At 34.3% G+C, this 17,780-nt stretch overlaps 2 protein-coding genes across 5 annotated transcripts; one reads left to right on the top strand and one right to left on the bottom strand.

Moving 5' to 3' along the window:
* The first annotated feature begins 8,113 nt into the window (after positions 1-8,113).
* LOC145575051 (GPI-anchored protein LLG1-like) lies at positions 8,114-9,004 on the top strand. The gene is made up of 3 exons (XM_081632983.1): positions 8,114-8,248; positions 8,329-8,394; positions 8,479-9,004. Exons 1-3 carry the CDS (start codon positions 8,161-8,163, stop codon positions 8,847-8,849), a joined length of 525 nt encoding a protein of 174 aa, XP_081489109.1. The 5' UTR covers positions 8,114-8,160; the 3' UTR covers positions 8,850-9,004.
* Positions 9,005-9,029: 25 nt separating this feature from the next.
* LOC145575050 (actin-related protein 8-like) lies at positions 9,030-16,199 on the bottom strand. Of its 4 annotated transcripts, XM_081632982.1 has the most exons (11): positions 15,598-16,198; positions 15,455-15,525; positions 15,321-15,388; positions 15,097-15,158; positions 14,700-14,797; positions 13,987-14,068; positions 11,943-12,085; positions 11,144-11,292; positions 9,767-9,900; positions 9,553-9,671; positions 9,030-9,355 (listed from the first exon to the last, which is right to left on the bottom strand). In XM_081632982.1, exons 1-11 carry the CDS (start codon positions 15,974-15,976, stop codon positions 9,275-9,277), a joined length of 1,386 nt encoding a protein of 461 aa, XP_081489108.1. In that variant the 5' UTR covers positions 15,977-16,198; the 3' UTR covers positions 9,030-9,274. The 4 variants fall into 4 exon arrangements, 3 of the variants coding, with proteins under 3 accessions (XP_081489108.1, XP_081489107.1, XP_081489106.1); XM_081632981.1 differs by having other exon boundaries at positions 9,030-9,380; positions 15,321-15,525; positions 15,598-16,199; XM_081632980.1 differs by having other exon boundaries at positions 15,321-15,525.
* Between the last annotated feature and the right edge of the window lie 1,581 nt (positions 16,200-17,780).

Here is a 17,780-nt window from a genome sequence, read left to right on the forward strand (position 1 = left end):
ATAATCACGATGACATAAGCATTCCCTTGGCTGGAAATTCCTATTCTCATGACATTTTAAGTCAATTAAGCATAAGGTAGTTAACTCAAGTTCATCTCTCGATCCTTCATTGAGAAAGCTTGGATAAATAGTTCTAGCAATGGCCATATACAAGAACTAAGCAATGAAGCCACTTAAGCTCAACTAATTAACACCCAACAATTACCAAATCAGCACATACAACAAGTAATTAGTGACTACATTGAGGGTTTTACCCAACCCTAGAAAATTAGACTACTCACAATCCATGGAAGTTAAAGCAATTAAAGATTCAAGCAATTCATGAATAGATTCAAACTAAGGATTAAGCTAATTAACAATCTAAGCATATAAGAATTAAGCAAGTAATTAACAACAAAGTAAGGAGAAATAGAAGAGAAGAGTAAGAAATAGTTACTAAAAGCTTCAAACTTTGAACAACAATGGTGGAACTTGTCTCCTACAATAAATGATTGAATTTTCCAAGCTAATACTTGAAATTTAACTAATGATTTGAGAGTTTTGATGTTTTAAGATTACAAACTAAGAGAAAAGCTCTAAAAACTTGGATGTCGTACAAATGAGCTCAAGGGGGTATTTATAAGACCCCCAAATGAAAAGGACGGAGAAAACAAGAGTCGGGCTCGTCTGCATGGACGTGCCACCTTATGCACGGTCGTGCAGAGCCCGAGAGCTGGAATCAGTTTGCTACTTATTTGGGATGGAAATCCTGCACGGACGTGCCAACTTAAGCACGGCCATGCAGGCCTTGCATTGCAGAATCAGTTTGCTGCTAATTTGGGCTTGGACGTGCAGATTGCTGTACGGACGTGCTTAACTCTGCTCAAACGTGCAAGGTTTGGCACGACCGTGCAGGGTCTCTTAAGCCCTTGTTTTCACCTTTTCTTCGGTTTTGCTCATTTGTCTTGGCTTCTTTCCATCATTTTCTTGCTTCTAAACTTGGTTTATCATCCATAGGCTTCAATTGGTGGTCTTTGGACCAAAAATCTCAACAAAAACACTAACAACCCGTGAAGCATAGGATACACAAAAATTGCATAATAATAGTGTAAAAGCGAACTAAAATACCAATTTATCAAGTAAACAAGGTTCAAAATCACCCTAAAATCATATTGAATCACAAGTTATCAATAATTAAATAATTCATGGTTTGTAAAGGGGTATGTACCATACGCATAATACATACGTTTTATGAAAAAAAAAGCGGAAAGAACATATTATAGAAATGTAATGAACATATAGTTACAGTGAAAAGGACATACTATTATAATGTAATAAACATATATTTCTAGAGTGAAAAGAACATACTTAGGGATGTCAGTGGGGCAGGTCAAGTAGGAGACCCCGCCCTAGTGGGACGAGGATGGGTCTTGGTTTGATGGGTGGTAGGGCGAGGATGGGGATAAAATTCATACCCGCCATGGGTGATGGGGCGGGTGTAACACCCCCAATTTACTAACAAATAATAAACAAGAATTAAAGCTAAAATAAACAACCTTTGAATAAAATTGCGGAAGCATACACCTAAATGGAGGTATCACCGCCACACTCAACAACCTATCAAGTGTTAAGGCTTACAAAATCTCAACTGTACAACTCAATAAATCTAGGTGAGCTATTTATACAACTTTACAAACTTGTTATAACAAACTAATCGAAACACTTGAGCTTCTTTAGCTACGACCACTTGATCAACCTGTTTAGACAAACTTGACTGCTCACCATTAAGGACAAATTCCAAAATAGATCGTCTTAGGGCCACCATAAGAAAAAGACATGGCCGCAAATACAAATAGCACAACAAAGTAACACGTCAGCAAAAGCTGAGTAATCACCACATATCTGAATACAAAGAATAATATAATAATTAACATTACTAGATCAATTAAACAATGTATTTCAAAACTACATTACATATTGTACTTTGAAAATAACCTTTATAAACTCAACCTCGAATAATAAAACGAATCTCTACTCAATTAGCTCATATAACCCATAAGTGTGCCATACTCTTTGTTCTATACCTAGCCTTGGACATGAGGTAATTCGAATAACAAACCAACAAGTATAAAAACTTGAATACTTTCAATAACCAGAAAACACCTTGAACCAGACCATATACAGGCCGACCATATACGGGCCAAATCCCACTGTAGGGGACCATAGAAAAATAATAATAAAGATTGTACCTCATTTTTAACTCATGATCATTATCTCTTTAACAACATGCCAAGAAGTAAGGTATAAAACGCCGAGCCTCAAATCAAGAACAAAATAATAATGTTCACTCTTTTGATCTCATAGATCAAATAATCATTCACAAACTAATAAATAGTATCTCAATAATGGCACGGGTTCTCAAATAATATAACAATTCAAACTCGATTCAATCATAGTATATCTCAAATCTTACAGGACAATAATACTAAATACCCAAATATAATCAACTCACAACCCAAAAATAATACAAGTTACCCTATAACCTCAAAATGATACTGTATATTCGAATACAATGTCTCGACACAATTATGATAATCCAAAAGTTCACATCAAATAAAGCCATATAAACTAAATTGCCGTGAGAATCACATATCTATCAATATAACTCCAATTCCACGAATTCACAGATCATCAAATACACTTGCATAAAAAAAAAAAAATAAATAAAAATAAAAAAAAAAATAAAATATGATTAACTTATTTATTTCAAACTATTAGATTACAAATTTACAAACATAATCGTGGTATGATGACACAACAACCAAAAGATGCGTATGATTACCTTTGGAATAAAAGCAATTGGTTTGACCACATGATGATCAGGGAGATAAATATTCTAAAGATTAATAACAGGTTGTTGGTATAAACCCACGAACATACAGAATGAAATAAAGAGGAAGAAGAGAAAGCTAGGAATTTTGTATCAAAACGGCTGCATAATATTATACATCAAAAACTTATTAAGGTTAAAATAGTTTATATACGCTTAAAAATAAAGAGTTATATTTAAATTAAAATAGGGTTTTAAACCTTTCCGAACACAAAAATAAAAAAAATGAGATTAAGAAAGTTTTTTTAATAAATAAAAATAAACTATTATTTTTATAAAATGTATTATATAAAATCATAAAATATTCGGGTATTATAGCGGGGGTGGAATTTACGTTGTATCTGCCCCGCTCCACCCGCCCCACTTTGTACCCACCTCACACTCACATCTATATATTTTTAAAAACAAAATTATGTACTATTTTTTAAAAATAAAATTATGTAAAATAAAGTAGTAGATATAATAATTTGTATACACTAATATTATAACTAAAAAGTGGGTAATATTAACAATTTTTTTTTTTGTTTTTTGTTTTTTGTAACCTATATTAATTATGTTGGGTTGTGTATTGGGAGGTGGGGATTGGGCGGGTCTTAGGTGGGGATGGATATCTAAGTGGGGGGTGGGGCGGGGATGATTTTGAAGTTGTATCCGTTGGGGCGGGGATGGGGATGAATTTCGGACCCACCGCGGGGATGAGGATGGAGATGAAAATTTTAGGCGAGAGTGGGGATGGGGATGGGAAGACCAACATCTGCCCCGCCCCGCCCCATTGACATCCCTAAACATACTGTTAACTAGTGTTTTTTTTATCAGAAAACATGATGTACTTTCATTTGTTTATAATTTACATTTAACCATTAATACTATGTTCTTTTCATACGTTCATTATTACTGGATAATGATCTTTATTAAATATATTGATAAACTGCTTAAATGTCCATTTTTTTGATTGTCAGTATGATATACTTTTATTTGTGACATAATATTCATTGCTTATTGTGGGATGTTCTTTTATTTTTGTCTTTAGAGTTTAGTATATATAAATAATGTTCATTAAATAATATTATCATTTTCTTATCAATTTTACAAAGCTGGTTGTTCTTTACAATACAGCTACTCCCTCCATTTTTAAATACTTGCTCCACTTTTCACTTCCGGCCGTTTTTAATTAAATACTTGCTCCATTTCTTTATTTAGAAAGTTTTTACAATATTTAATTCATTTCTCTAAACTAGTGGACCTAATATAAATTATACTTCCTCCGTCCCTTAATGAAAGTCCCTTATGGGCAATTTTCACGAGAATTAATAACAGATAAATAAGTAGTAAAAGTACATTGGAATGGTAAATTTACATTAGGTATGCAAAACAGTAAAGAGGGAAAGTAATAAAAGTAGAAAATGATAAACATAGCCCTTAGGGTTATGTATAAGAAACTCAAAAAAGAAAGATTGAGGAAAGATTAACATTAATTACACCGATCTACGCATGATTTTGTTATGAATTCCCAACTTAACTCCATTTTGGAAAGTATATTTAATGCTTATACATAGCCATAAGGGCTACATATATCATTATCCATAAAAATATATGGAAAAACAAAATTTACATGGGAAAATTAAATTTGCGCAAATATTATTGCAAATTAGAGGAAATTTTGGTAAAAAATTAATATTAATGGTACTTGAAAAAAGCAAATGGAACTATTATTTTGGAACTTAAAATTGGCCATAAGGGACGGAGGGTGTATTTTATTAATTTCATATTCACTCTTCTCCAATTCTCTCAACTACTCTTACTTTTTACAATTTTTTATTCTTCAACCTACCCCACTACCTCCATATTTTATTACTTTTTTCAATTTCTCCTAAAACTCCGCGCATGGAGAAATGAAGCAAGTATTTAAAAACGGAGGGAGTATATGTTTTTTACAAAATATCTATTTGTTCTTTCTTTTTTATAAAAATAAAAAATAAATTAAAAGTCTAGATGTATGCCTCTGCCATAAAATTTTCAAAAATTAACCGTTATCAGTTAAAGTTTTGCTTTGACATATGTGTACAAGAAAAACATTTTACTAATTTAAATACAGAGGGAATAGCATGATTATAGATTACATGGGATTTGCAATTGATTAGGGGCAAAACGGTCAATATAATGTAAAACAAAATGCATAGGAATTATCACAATATGCATCCATAGCTAATTGCGTAGATCTTGTTAGGTTTTTTTTTTTTTTTTTTAATTTTTTTTATAAAAACATATCAAACTTTAAAATAAATATTTTTTTTTAAAAAAAAAAAACACTGGTGGAGCACATGCCTTACCAGGTCCCCTCCCCCTCCGTCCTTGCACACGTACTATTGAAGAGCCCTAACAATGGTAAGAGTGGGTTTGAGTTTGGTAACCTAATGAATGATTCTCAACACCTTAATCAAACATTGAGAAACCAAGTTGATAATTGAAACTTGTTATGGTTGGTGAGTGCATAGAGAAAGCAAATTTAAGATGTAGAGTTTGATAAAATAGTTATGAGATAAATAAAGGCAAGATACTAAGTAATAAAAAGATGGATTCACAATTTTTAACGTGGGAAAAATTATTAAAAAAAATAACCCACAAATGCAACGGCTAAATCGAGGTTGAATGATGTATGATGGTCAACCTTTGTCTATGTTACACTTGTTAGGAATGGGGGGAAGATAAGGAGGAGAGAAAAACCCACACCCAGGTCCAAGTGAGATTCTATTCCAAAACCATATGACAATAGAAAGGGTAGTTCACTTAGGTTATAAACTAGTGGTTCTTTGTTTAATTTTTCCACTAGATTAGTCTCGTGCGATGCATGATTGGAACAAATAAATTTTTAAAAAATTTGTTAATTTTTTCATACCAAAATTAAAAACAAAAAAAAAATTCCCGAAATAAATAATGCATCAAATATTAAAAATAAAATTTAGAGTTCATATAAAAATTGAATAATAAAAGGGCTATGCGAGGAAGAAAATTAAATTATTATTATTAGATGGATAAACTATTTTCGAAAATTGAAACTAATAATAAAATAGCTCATCAGAATTTTAATTAAATCAAATAAAAAATCATGATGACATCATTTATACTTTTGGAGGGAAAATTTTTAATGACGATCTGACATGTGTCTAGTTTTAGGAAAGAATGATATAACCGGTTGCTACTTTAATATTAGTTATAGATGTGGGATAACAAGTCACACTTGCAACCTAACAAAACCATCACTTGCAACCCTTATTTCTTGAATAGGATTTTGAAATAGACACATAATTAAACCAAACCCATTCTCAAGACTTTATTAACCTACTAGGAGGTTATGGCTCCAAACAACTTACAATAGTTACCATATATGGTGAACAATAATATCAATTGTGTTGCGACTAATCCACATGTTGGACAAACTGTGTTCTATAAGAAATTTTAGCACGATAAGCATAACACGATAAAATGAATACTTTTTGGAGAAGTTGGCCCGACTTGATTAGTTATACGCACTTCCTCTATTACTAAAGAGAAATCTCATTTGCTCAATGCATTCATATTAAATTGATTATTAGAAGGAAATCAATAATTAATTTTTTTTTTTTTTAAAAAAAAAGGTAATGTTTGATTTATTAAAATGAAAATTGCCAAAAGTAGTCATTTATAGTATTCATTTTGCCCATTACAATCTTTATTATAAGATAAAAATGGTAATTTATAACCTTAAAGTACCGCTAATTTGTTAATTGACATCCATTTTTACTTTTTGGCCAAAATTTTTTGACCATTTTTTTCTTACAACGGTTTAAATAATATAAAAGTATGTATTACAAAGTATGAGCCTTACTAGCTCCTCTATTATAACGAGACAATATTATAGGAAAATTTGTGAGGAATAACCTCAAAGATAGGCAATTTTGTAAACAATTATCCGTTTTTTTTTTAATTGTGAACAACTACCCCTAATATGCTTAAAGTTTGTCTAACACTACTCATTAATGGATTCCGTTCAATCGAGCCGTTTGTAGGGCCCACACTTACGGTTTACCACCCAATTAACTCTTTTCCCACTTATTTAAAGTCTTATTATTTTTCTCCCCCCCAAACTCATCTAACATTCAAAAGTTGAGCAATTATTCACCAAATCAGGTAATGTTTTAAGCTATTGTTGTAATCGTGGCCTATTTAATTGTTCAGGGGTTTTAATTAACTTCAATAATATAATTAGGGATTTAATTTAGGATTTATAGATTCAATTCAGTTTGGGAATTTAAATGTCTAGGGTTAAGGGTTTGAATTGAATTAGGAATTTTAAAAATTAAAAAATTGCGCATAATTACGGTTTAGGGAATTTAAAAAATTGCTGTTTTTTTTGGGGGTGATTTAGGGTTTGAATTCAGTTTTAATTTATAAATAGGAAGAGAAAGACAACACATTAGAGGAAAGAAAAGGGTTTTTGTTGAAAAGAGGGAAAAAATTTCCTTATCTAAGATTCATTTAGATTAAATAAAAATGGTGAAAGATAAAAGAGAAGAACAAATGGAGGATAAGTTATTGAGAGAGGACAGAGGTAATTACAAAGGGAATTAATTGGGTGACAAAATGTAGGTATGGGCCCTACAAACGGCTCAATTGAATGAAATCCGTTAATAAGTAGTGCTATATAAACTTAAGACATCTTAGGGGTAGTTGTTCACAAATTTAAAAAAACAACGGATAATTATTCAAAAAACTACATCTTTGGAGTAGTTCCTATCAAAATTTTCTATAGGTACTTCCATATTTGATCTAGCTGGTTTGAATAGTTGTCATTTGCTTGCGAGCATGCGACGAGGAATACACCATTCTATTTATGTATTCTACTTTCTTTTGAACCTGGAGAATGAATAGGAGGATGACAAACAAATAAATTCTGGCAAACCTATTAATGAGTTAAAAAGGACACTAGGTACCTTTAACAATATAACACCAAGTAAATGGGGAAGGAAAACAAAGCAATTAGGATTAACAACACTAACTGAATTACCTATTCAAGCAATTCGAGACTAATACATGATTAGTGGAGAAATATGGGTAAGGTGGCATAACTCTCCTTAAAAAAGAGGCGACGACGCGTTCACCAAGCTGTGAAGCAAGATACAGAACTGAAAAGGAATCCAGCAGTTGGAGTTGGAGTATTAGTATTGACTATTAAGTATTCTTTCTCACCCTTTATATGTTTCCAGTATTTTCTAGCACGCTGAAGAGAGAGAAAAAACACCAAGTGCTGAAAAATGGTGAGAGAAGTTGACGTCCATAGTTCCCATCTCTTTCCACCCATCATTTTGTTGCTCTTGCTGCTTGCTTCTGCCTCTGCTACAGGTCTACCACTCTACCCTTTTCCCTATTCTTAATTATTCTTAGTGTAATTATTCCTAAATAATTACTTGTTGATTTTACAGAAACCCTTTCAGATCAACTCCACCCTCGCCTTTCTATAGCTCGCACTCTTCTTCAAGCTCAGCAAGGTATATTGGTAAATTATTAGAATGATAATCTAAATATATCATATACTTGTATCGATAATGGAGTACGAAAACCCTTGGATGCAGGTTGCCCAATCAATTTTGAGAACTTGAACTACACAATCATAACCAGCAGATGTAAAGGCCCCAAATACCCACCCAACATCTGCTGTGAAGCTTTCAAGGATTTCGCATGCCCTTACACTGATCAACTCAACGACCAAACCAATAACTGCGCCACCACCTTGTTCAGCTACATCAACCTCTACGGCCACTATCCTCCTGGCCTTTTTGCCAATGAGTGCCGTGATAGCAAGCGAGGTCTCGAGTGCACTCCATCTCAGTCCTCCCCTCATCATGATGCTCCCGCTCCCTCTGCTGCCGCTATCCCAACCATTTTTCACCACTGGATCTATGTTCTCTCTCTTTTATTTTTGTACCGCTTATTCATTTCTTGATTCTTTCAACTTCTGCTTCAAATTTCTCGACTTTACTTTTGTGTTGAGTTATTGAAAAACATGCACATCTTTGGCTATTTGCAGTTGTCTGTAATCATGTACGCATGTAACCCACTGGTTCATTTATGTTATATAAATTTCTTTATCTTACTCTTGCTATACATTTCCAATTCATCCAGATAAGCATACAAAAGCCAATCTTCTTACATAGTACAACCATTTACTTCGTATATTATATACACTTATACTGTTATACACACTAGTATGGAGCAAGTACTTTATTTCGAATTCAGACCACTTAAGTTGAGATCAATGAACCCTGCAACTTTCCGTATGTTCAGCCTGGTTGCTGTGAATGATTACAGACTGTCATACTCGAGAAAATATAAGGCATTGTAACTTCCCAACAATTTATCATGCCATCATCATGAACCTAAAAGGTTCCTTCGATACTTATGCTTCAATTGCTTTTTGGTCATGCACCATGCTCCTGGGAAGGTGCTCAACTACCAAAAAAAAGGGGGGGTCCATCTGTTATAAGAATCTATGAGATCTGGAGAGCTCAGGTTTAATTTTAATACTAGCACTACAGGTCTACAGTCTTAACAAGAGAAGGAAAAAGGAAAAAAAAAAAAAAAAAAAAAAAAAAAACATTCAAAAAGAATAAAATTCTAGAATGTGTCAAAATACAATGGTAACTTACATTGCTTATCAGCCTGGCACCATGCCAGGCAGAATCAACGCCATGAGGAGGAGGAATTACATTAATTCCATTTGTTAAGTACAGAGGAAGAAGCTCGTGCAATTCTTTCTCTAGCCTTTCTGAAATAAACAAGTTATAGTTAGAAAAACCCAGGTGTATATAAGCATTTACAGAGACGCACAAATGCACAATTCACAGTCAAGAAAACTCAAACCAGCTAATCCAGGTAAGCAAGCAGTTCCACCACATAACACCACTGTCTTGAACCAATTGTCATCACCCATCAGTTCTGCAGCATGGCAATGTTCCATACAGAGTGCAACTGCCTGGTGCAGTCCCATTGCACGTCTGCGACATAGCTCAAAGCAGTATTATAAAACAGGAAAAAAAAAAAAATTGGCAGATGAGAAGGACAAACAAATAAAATGAAATTTAGGACCATCTTGAACAGGAAGCGCAAGTAAAAATACACAATGAACATATATAATCAATAGAGTATATTGTATACTCCGTATATAAGTTTAAGCTGATAATTAAAGCCTATGCTTGATTTATATACTCTAGAAATGACAGCCCATTGGGCTAGAAGTGTGAATTTAGCATGGGTCTCACCATACCGGCGTTATATGTTTCACTAGAAAAAGGGTGGATAAGATTTGAACCTGTGACCTTTTTGTCACGCTATCTCTTGATGCCATGTTAGAGGAGCAAATCAACTAAAAACTTAAGCCGATACTCCGATAGTTAAACCCCATGATTGGTTCAACTTGCCTAGTGTCAAACTACCATCAAAGCATATTTAAAGCACATTTCTACATAGATAGAAGGTTTAATTGTATTTTAGTTTATCCCATGGTTTCAAACCTTGGTTGAATGGGATAATGGGAGTACGGCATGATATTGTGCCTTGGATGATCCACTTCTCAAGGTGAGGCACTCATGGGAACCTTGGATTTTCTATGTGATTGAGAATCCTAACAGCCAGGCACAGTACATTTCTCAAGATTGTGTTGCCTCATAGGAATATCCACATATAAAGGTCAATTTTTATGTGTAAATGAATTTATGTTTCGAATTATTGAAACATGAGTATGAATTAGGTAAATGAGAGTTGTAGGTTGGTGACATCTTAATTTTGGAGTTCACAAAAAAAAAAAGAAAAAAAAAAAAAAAAAACCTTGCAATTATGTAGTGTGCATATATCTCATAATAAGTGCCTGATTTACAATGAGTTTGGTCAATAATTTATCGAAGTGATAATGTACTGGACTAGATGCATATCTGCAGCTGCAAAGGGCCATGTAAATTGATTTGCTTTGATGATGGCAAAGTGCTGCCCTTGTGTGGATACTATTCTAACAAGAACTTGGTGAGTCAATCCGCCTACACATCATGCTTCAAATGCTATATTGGGACGTACTTCATGTATGCTTATCCTATAACAAACAATAGAGCAAGACTACAAATGTGCAATGTCTTGCAACCCTTTAATTTGTTGATAAATCAATTAAAAAAGGATAGCTCCCACATCCATCTGCAATTAATATTACACTCTCACTTTTTGAAGCAATGATGGTGAAGAAACACTTACACTCCAGCAAGACGTGGTTGGAATAAGATCTCTCCTGTTTGAAAACGCTCTTTAGACAGTGCAAAAACACCCTCTCTAGGTACTTTATAAGACCGTAGTGTATCTTTAGAAAGTTCCGCTTCATAATCAAGAGCCACATAACAAAGATTCTGTAAGAGACAACTATCATGAGATCACCAAAGATCTCTTGCAATATAGACAACTCTACAAGAATAATAATGCTTCAGTAAGACAGTAACCAATGAGGGGAAAACAAAATCATATTCCAGGATAAGAAACAGACATTCATATATTATGTGACACATACATGGAGGAGCATAAGATCCATGGAAAAGTTTGCCTAAAGAGTCTCTTCAATTCCCCCCCCCCCCCCAAAAAAAAAAAATTTTTGGAGAGCAAACTATTAACTAATCAACATGCTACAATAGAGACAAACATAAAAAAATCCAGAGCAAATAGAGCTACAGATTTTTATCAGTGGAGCTCCATAAAACACTATGATAGACCATTTTTCTACTATCACTATTCAGCGTGAACACACAACTAATTAAAAAGATTCCTGGATTTTTGTGAGATTACTTTTATCCTTCAGTGAAGCATTTAGACAGAATTCAACTTTTTTCTTTTTTTTTTTTCTTTACTACAACAGAATTCATCATTTAGACCTTTAATTGAATTAATTCCCATGTTGTCATGGCTCTATGGAGAGATTTTTTTTTGCTCCTAAAGAGACTTGCACTTTCTAGAAATAAGTGGGATGGGAAGAACAAATTATGATGTATAATACTATAAACATTACCTCCTTAAGTTCACGAACAGTGTGCAAAGACTCGAAATAAATGTTCTGCTGCTGCATCTGCTCTCTAAGAAATCCCGTAAGCTTTAATGCCTCCATGCCAACAACTTCAACTCCCACTTTGCGCATTATTTTTCCATGAAGAACTGTAAAAGAAAAAGATCATGGAACATTGCATTAGCAGAGTTGGTCAAGCAATCTAGTTTTACAGAGTAGCTTAATAAAAAAATTAATAAATCACCAAGGATTGGATCCACGAGAGAAATAATTGAATGGAAGACAGGATATAGCATACAAATCTTGTAGCAAAAAGATAATATGATCCCTGGTAGATTTCAATCAGGATTATGGAATTGTTTACATGACATTATAGTGACACTTTGGAGGACCGAGTCCATTATTGTACCACCATTACAAACTACATATTCAACATAAAAGGAAAAACTAAATTTGGATGGCGAGCAATAAGAAATTATGTTGAATGCTGACATGTCAAAATTCAGTAGCAATATACTTTCACATTCTAGTAATATTGCAATAAGGATGAAATTAGACATCTCAAAACATATTTTATATGTTAAATATCTATATAATTATATAAGAGTAAAAACAAGAACCCACATAACTATTTTCTTAACGAATGTGCATATTTTTTGTACAAAATGTGCATAAATTTTCGTTTCAGGTCAAAATTCACATTTAGAAAATAATATATGCACATTAATGCTTCTCATCCTTTTCATTTAAGAAACTTCTCATTGGATCCCAACCTTAGATACATGTAGCCAAAAGTACACCTAAGATAAGCTCCCAAGGCTGAACACAGAAGGTAAACAAAGATAATGTCTTGACTCTAAGTTCCTCATGACGCAAACACATTGCCCCTAAAAATTGTTCACCATTCACTGCTTATCCTGCGCGAAATCTGAACACCTTTGGAACAGTAGCCAAATGGCCCAAACCTAGCACCATTAATCATGCAACCCACGAATCTCCTCCAACCAAACATACCCCTATAATTTAATAGAAATGCCTTTATATCACTTATGTCCCATAGGCCATTATGAGATCCCAGGCAACAACATTTTCAAAATTTATGTCTCGCAACCTCAATAGTCCCAAAATATCCTCGAGAGCAAAAAAGGTAGCTCTATAAAAGGGGCTCCTCTATTTCACCTAGGGCAGTTGTAGAACTACTATCCTCTATTGTCTTTCCAAATTGGAATTGAACATGAATTGTCACTCGGTGAATTGCTTCTTCTTCATTGGATAGAGATGAATAATGCATGCAGACCGAGTTAGGGAGTCAAAAAAAAAAAAAAAAAAAGAAACTAAGTTACATGGACTTGCTTAAAAAATGAAAAGGGGAAAAAAAAGTTTTAAGAGCTCATGTATAGGTATCCTACGGATATCTGGGCCACCAACTACCAAGACATAAGAACTCAAATTTTAGAACACCAGGATTGTGTCATATGTATAGAGTTTGGATGCTTGTGATTTTATATTCCTGTGGTGCATGTCACTGGTCATCAGTGCAAGACAATAATGAGAGTAGGCTGGGCGATCGCAATTGTCAATTTTTTTACAGCAACCTGATCACATGACACATGGTGCTCAAGGTCAAGCCAAGGGGACATACAAATCAGCCAGATGTTAAACCATAATCATGACTTTAGGAGTTTAAGGTTCTTAAGCGCAGGTCATGTTACGGTTGGTGCTTTGTTAGAAGAGCTCAAAAGATGCACATCACTGTGTGTTCCTTTTCTTAAACCTATGCACTAGAAGACTGCACAACTCGATAATAAAAGCAGTATTAAGATATCTTAATTCTTCAAGAATAAAAATATCCAAAGAGTTCTAAGGAGGGTATACATCTGTAATAGCCTATGTCCAATGAGAATAGCTAGGGAGTTACACTAAATCTTGAAAGCCAGTTCAATCCCATAATACTCAAACAAAAAGGTACAGTATAAACAGCACATATAAACTAGATTACAGTGAGCAATAGCACAGGCATGATGCAACATTAGAAGACAGCATATTATACTTGGCACAACTGATGTTTGATGGAAACCAATGTTAACCACAATTCCTGAAGTTCTCCTTGCAGCATATAATGCTAGAGTAGCCTGCATAAATAAGAAAATATAATCATTTTGTACACTCATAAGTCATAATAAAAGAGTACTTTCTAAGATAAAATGACAAGTGCCTAGATAATTCCACATATAAACCAGTATAGGAATAAAAAGAAGACAAACATATAGCAGTCAATACAATGCATAATAACCCCCTCCTCCCCCCCACCCCCCCTCTCTCTCCCAGCATGCATTAATGCATAATACCCTGCATGCGCACACATCCATGTACACAAAGAAGAAGCCATATGAGAGGAATTATAATTCCTAGTGTAAGGAACCCATTGATTTCTTAATCTTCATATTTCAATTTCAATTTTCCTTCCGCCCTTGTCAAGAGGAATAATGTTATATCTAAGAAAGATTAGATCCTTGTAAGCTGGTTCCGTGATTTGGTACGAAGGAAACAAGCTATATGTGGATAAGACCATATTACCAATTTACCATGAAGTCCTTTGCAAACTTGGAAATTTCCTCTCAAATGTATTAGTGTTAGTGATCCCATTCATCAACAAACATATTTGCATGATCTAATAAGAATTCTGCCTATAAAGTAACAATAAGGAACAATGAAATTTTAAAAAAAATAAAAATAAAAAAAAAAAGAAAAAAAAGAGCTTACCTGATTTATTGCACAAACAGAAGGCACATTCATATCAAAAAGTGCTGAATATATTGCTCCTTTAAGTTGCCTTCTTGATGCTTTAGCAGATTCTGTGTCTGCATATGACAGGAAAATATAGTCAGAAAGGTTAATTGGAATTAATGAATTTAGTTATTTTTTTTCATTATTCTTATAGACTAAAAAGACTGTTTGTATAGACCATTTTACCTTTATGTACCAATTAATTATTTTAGTCGTGTAATTCTACAAAAGCTATCTCATTCAAAGCTCTGGAGAATATCATTACAGCTTTACAGGAACCAATGTAATGTCTAAAATTGTTTGTTATTTGTACTACTACAAGCAGATTAAAGGAGATTCTGAAACTTAGCAGACAAGAAATGAAATGAATTACCATCATAATGACAGATAGGGATTGAAACAACAATGGGTTGAGCAGTAGATTTTACTTGCATCCTGTTATGTAACAAAGAAACAAACAAAAAAAAAAAAACATGAAAAAAAAGCCATCCTATTGTAAGCATTTAAGCATAAAAGAATAAAGACAGGGGAAGTTGTGCAGTGTGAGATTCTGAGATAGTATATATGCAAAAACAGATGGTGAAAGAAGAAAAGAACCTGCTGTAAATGGTGGCATAAAAATGACGAAGTCGAGAGTACATTGGGGCTTCGATATTTCCAAATTCCTGCATAGAAATGGAAATTAGTTGAACAATAAAAAAGAGAGAGAAGGGGGGAGGAAGGATGATGACCAAGAAGGTGGCAGATCTCCCAGATGGACGCGGATACTTGCTCCAACCGAACTTGCAGTAGCCAGAGCCACCTGAAATCGAAGATTCATCATAAATTGATTTTTGTGAACTCAAAGGAAGAGGGTGACTATAGTTAACCATACCGTCAACAATAACAGCACCGGGCACTTTAGCCCGCTGCCCATAAAGATGCATCAGAGAGACAGGAACAGAGACAGACAACTGGCGCGGCAAATGAGTTTCAGAGAAGAAAATGGAGTCCAAATCCCATAAATTATTAGGGTTTGTTTGGAAGAAATTTATCCAAAGACGATTGTCAGAAATCACAATTCGTCTCCAGCTTCTGCAAACCACACAAAGCTTGCCGGCGTCTTCCGGCCCTAATTTTCTCAGGATTATTCCGAGCACATCTTCGGGTAAAACGTCCAAGCTGCCTATGCCTGTTGTTACTCTTGCTGCTGAATTTCGATTGCTGCTGCTATTACCAGGCACTATTGATTCCCACATCTTTCTCAGCAACATCTCTGATGACAATTCTACTCACCATTACTCAACACTACTATACTCATTTTTGTGGAGGGATGATGATGATGATGATGTGGATGCAGCTCTATCAGAATTTTTTATTTATTACAACTATTTACCAACAACTCCATCAACCTCCTCTCTCTTTCTTGGGGTTTCTAACTTTAATTTCCATTTTATTTATCTCTATACTATTCCATCATTATTCCAAACCATGTTAAGCAATCTTCATTCTTCAACGGTAATTTCCCAATTCTTAATCCTTATTGTCATAAATAATCTCGAGTTAAGTATAAATTTGGGGACTAACCTTTTTAATTTTTCACCTTTTAGAGCAACTCCAATGACAAGCTAATTTGAAAATTAGCTTGTCATGCCACATAAGCTTTTAAGCTAATTATCATTTTAGCTACATTTTGCTCCAATGGCTAGCTATTAGCTTAGTAGTAGGTGTTGGATAGAAAATACATGGGAATAGCTTAATTGGTGCAATGAACATTTTATTTTGGAAAGTTTAATTCTCAAGCAAATTAGCTTGGCAAAGCTAATTTGCTTAGCCAAGCTAATTGAATTTTCTAGCTCCAATGGTCAAGCTAGTAGCTAGGGAATTATTGAAATTGCAAGCAAGTCCCTAGCTACAACCATTGGAGTTGCTCTTAGAACCTCTCACTTTTTTTTTTTTGTTACCGTTTGGGACCTCATGGGTAGAATCCAGCCAAAAAGTGAGTTCCTTGGGTTAAATAAGTCAGGATAATTGGATGGGGGCGTGTAAAAGACGGACACGTGTGCACGGGGAAGGCAAAACTTCTGCTGCAAGCTTTGTAAATGAGTGGTCCAAATTAAAAATCATTCGTTTTCTCTTTAAAAAAAAAAAAAAAAAAAGGCAAACACACCGTTTAGAATGTTGTGGGTATTTACTCATTTTAGGCGCCATTTTTCTCATTTACTCCCCTGTTAAAGCTCTGCAAATTCCCTCTTCTTCTTTGGTGGCTCCCAAATCTGGTAATTCGCACAACATTTCGCAAGGAAAGTGAGGTAAGCATCCTAAACTACTACTGTGGATGTTTTTTTTTTTTTTTTTTTTGCGAAATTGTTTGTTTTTTTTATCTAGGTTGAAATAGGTTTTAGGGTTTGAAACATGTGCTTCAATTATGCAAATTTGTGTTGAAATTAGATGCTGGATGTGTTCGTAGTTGTGTACATTTAGTTTATGTGTTTGGTGATCTGATTAAGCTGTCATTAGTCGATATTATCAATTGCGGTTAGGATTTAGTTGAAAACAGTGTGTTAGTGTTAGTGTTAGATCTTTAAAAAATTGTTGTGTTTGGTGATTGTAGGAGTAAAATGGATGGACTTGAGTATGCTCACCCTTTGCTACACCTCGATGTCCTTCGTTTTCATGTTTTCACAAAGCTCGAGCCTGCTTCAACGGCCGTGGCCTTGAACACATGTAGGAGGTGGAGGGAGATGATACGGTAGGGCCTGGAGGAGGCGCACCCTGTTCTTGGAATGGCAAATAAGTGGTGTACCATGCCATCATGTTGTGGCAACTATATGAAAGGCAGTTCAGCATCCTGAGGAATATGTCTCTGAGTGGTTCAGTAAAGAAACCTAGCTAAAGGCATAAGCCTTTGAATGATCCTTAATAGTGGCTTGAATCACCTTATGCACCAATTCAAGCACCACCAGTGAAAAAGGTTTAGCACAGGCCAACTATTAAAAGGAATTAGCCATCACTTGGTGAGGTTGAAGGTATTAAGTTGTCCAAAAAGGGGGAAGATCACAAGTGCAGCAAATGCAG

Source organism: Chenopodium album, chromosome 13 (genome assembly GCF_948465745.1).
Source record: "Chenopodium album chromosome 13, dcCheAlbu1.1, whole genome shotgun sequence".
Lineage (NCBI taxonomy): Eukaryota > Viridiplantae > Streptophyta > Magnoliopsida > Caryophyllales > Amaranthaceae > Chenopodium > Chenopodium album.

What these genes read in the sequence shown, in the direction of transcription:
- LOC145575051 (XM_081632983.1), top strand. Translation starts at nt 8,161, where the DNA reads ATGGTGAGAGAAGTTGACGTCCATAGTTCCCATCTCTTTCCACCCATC. An exon ending in TGCTTCTGCCTCTGCTACAG is followed by an intron (nt 8,249 to 8,328) that starts GTCTACCACTCT and finishes TTGATTTTACAG; the next exon opens with AAACCCTTTCAGATCAACTC. An exon ending in TCTTCTTCAAGCTCAGCAAG is followed by an intron (nt 8,395 to 8,478) that starts GTATATTGGTAA and finishes CCTTGGATGCAG; the next exon opens with GTTGCCCAATCAATTTTGAG.
- LOC145575050 (XM_081632980.1), bottom strand. Translation starts at nt 15,976, where the DNA reads ATGTTGCTGAGAAAGATGTGGGAATCAATAGTGCCTGGTAATAGCAGC. An exon ending in CCCTATCTGTCATTATGATG is followed by an intron (nt 14,798 to 15,096) that starts GTAATTCATTTC and finishes TGTCATATGCAG; the next exon opens with ACACAGAATCTGCTAAAGCA. An exon ending in CTGTTTGTGCAATAAATCAG is followed by an intron (nt 14,069 to 14,699) that starts GTAAGCTCTTTT and finishes TTATTTATGCAG; the next exon opens with GCTACTCTAGCATTATATGC.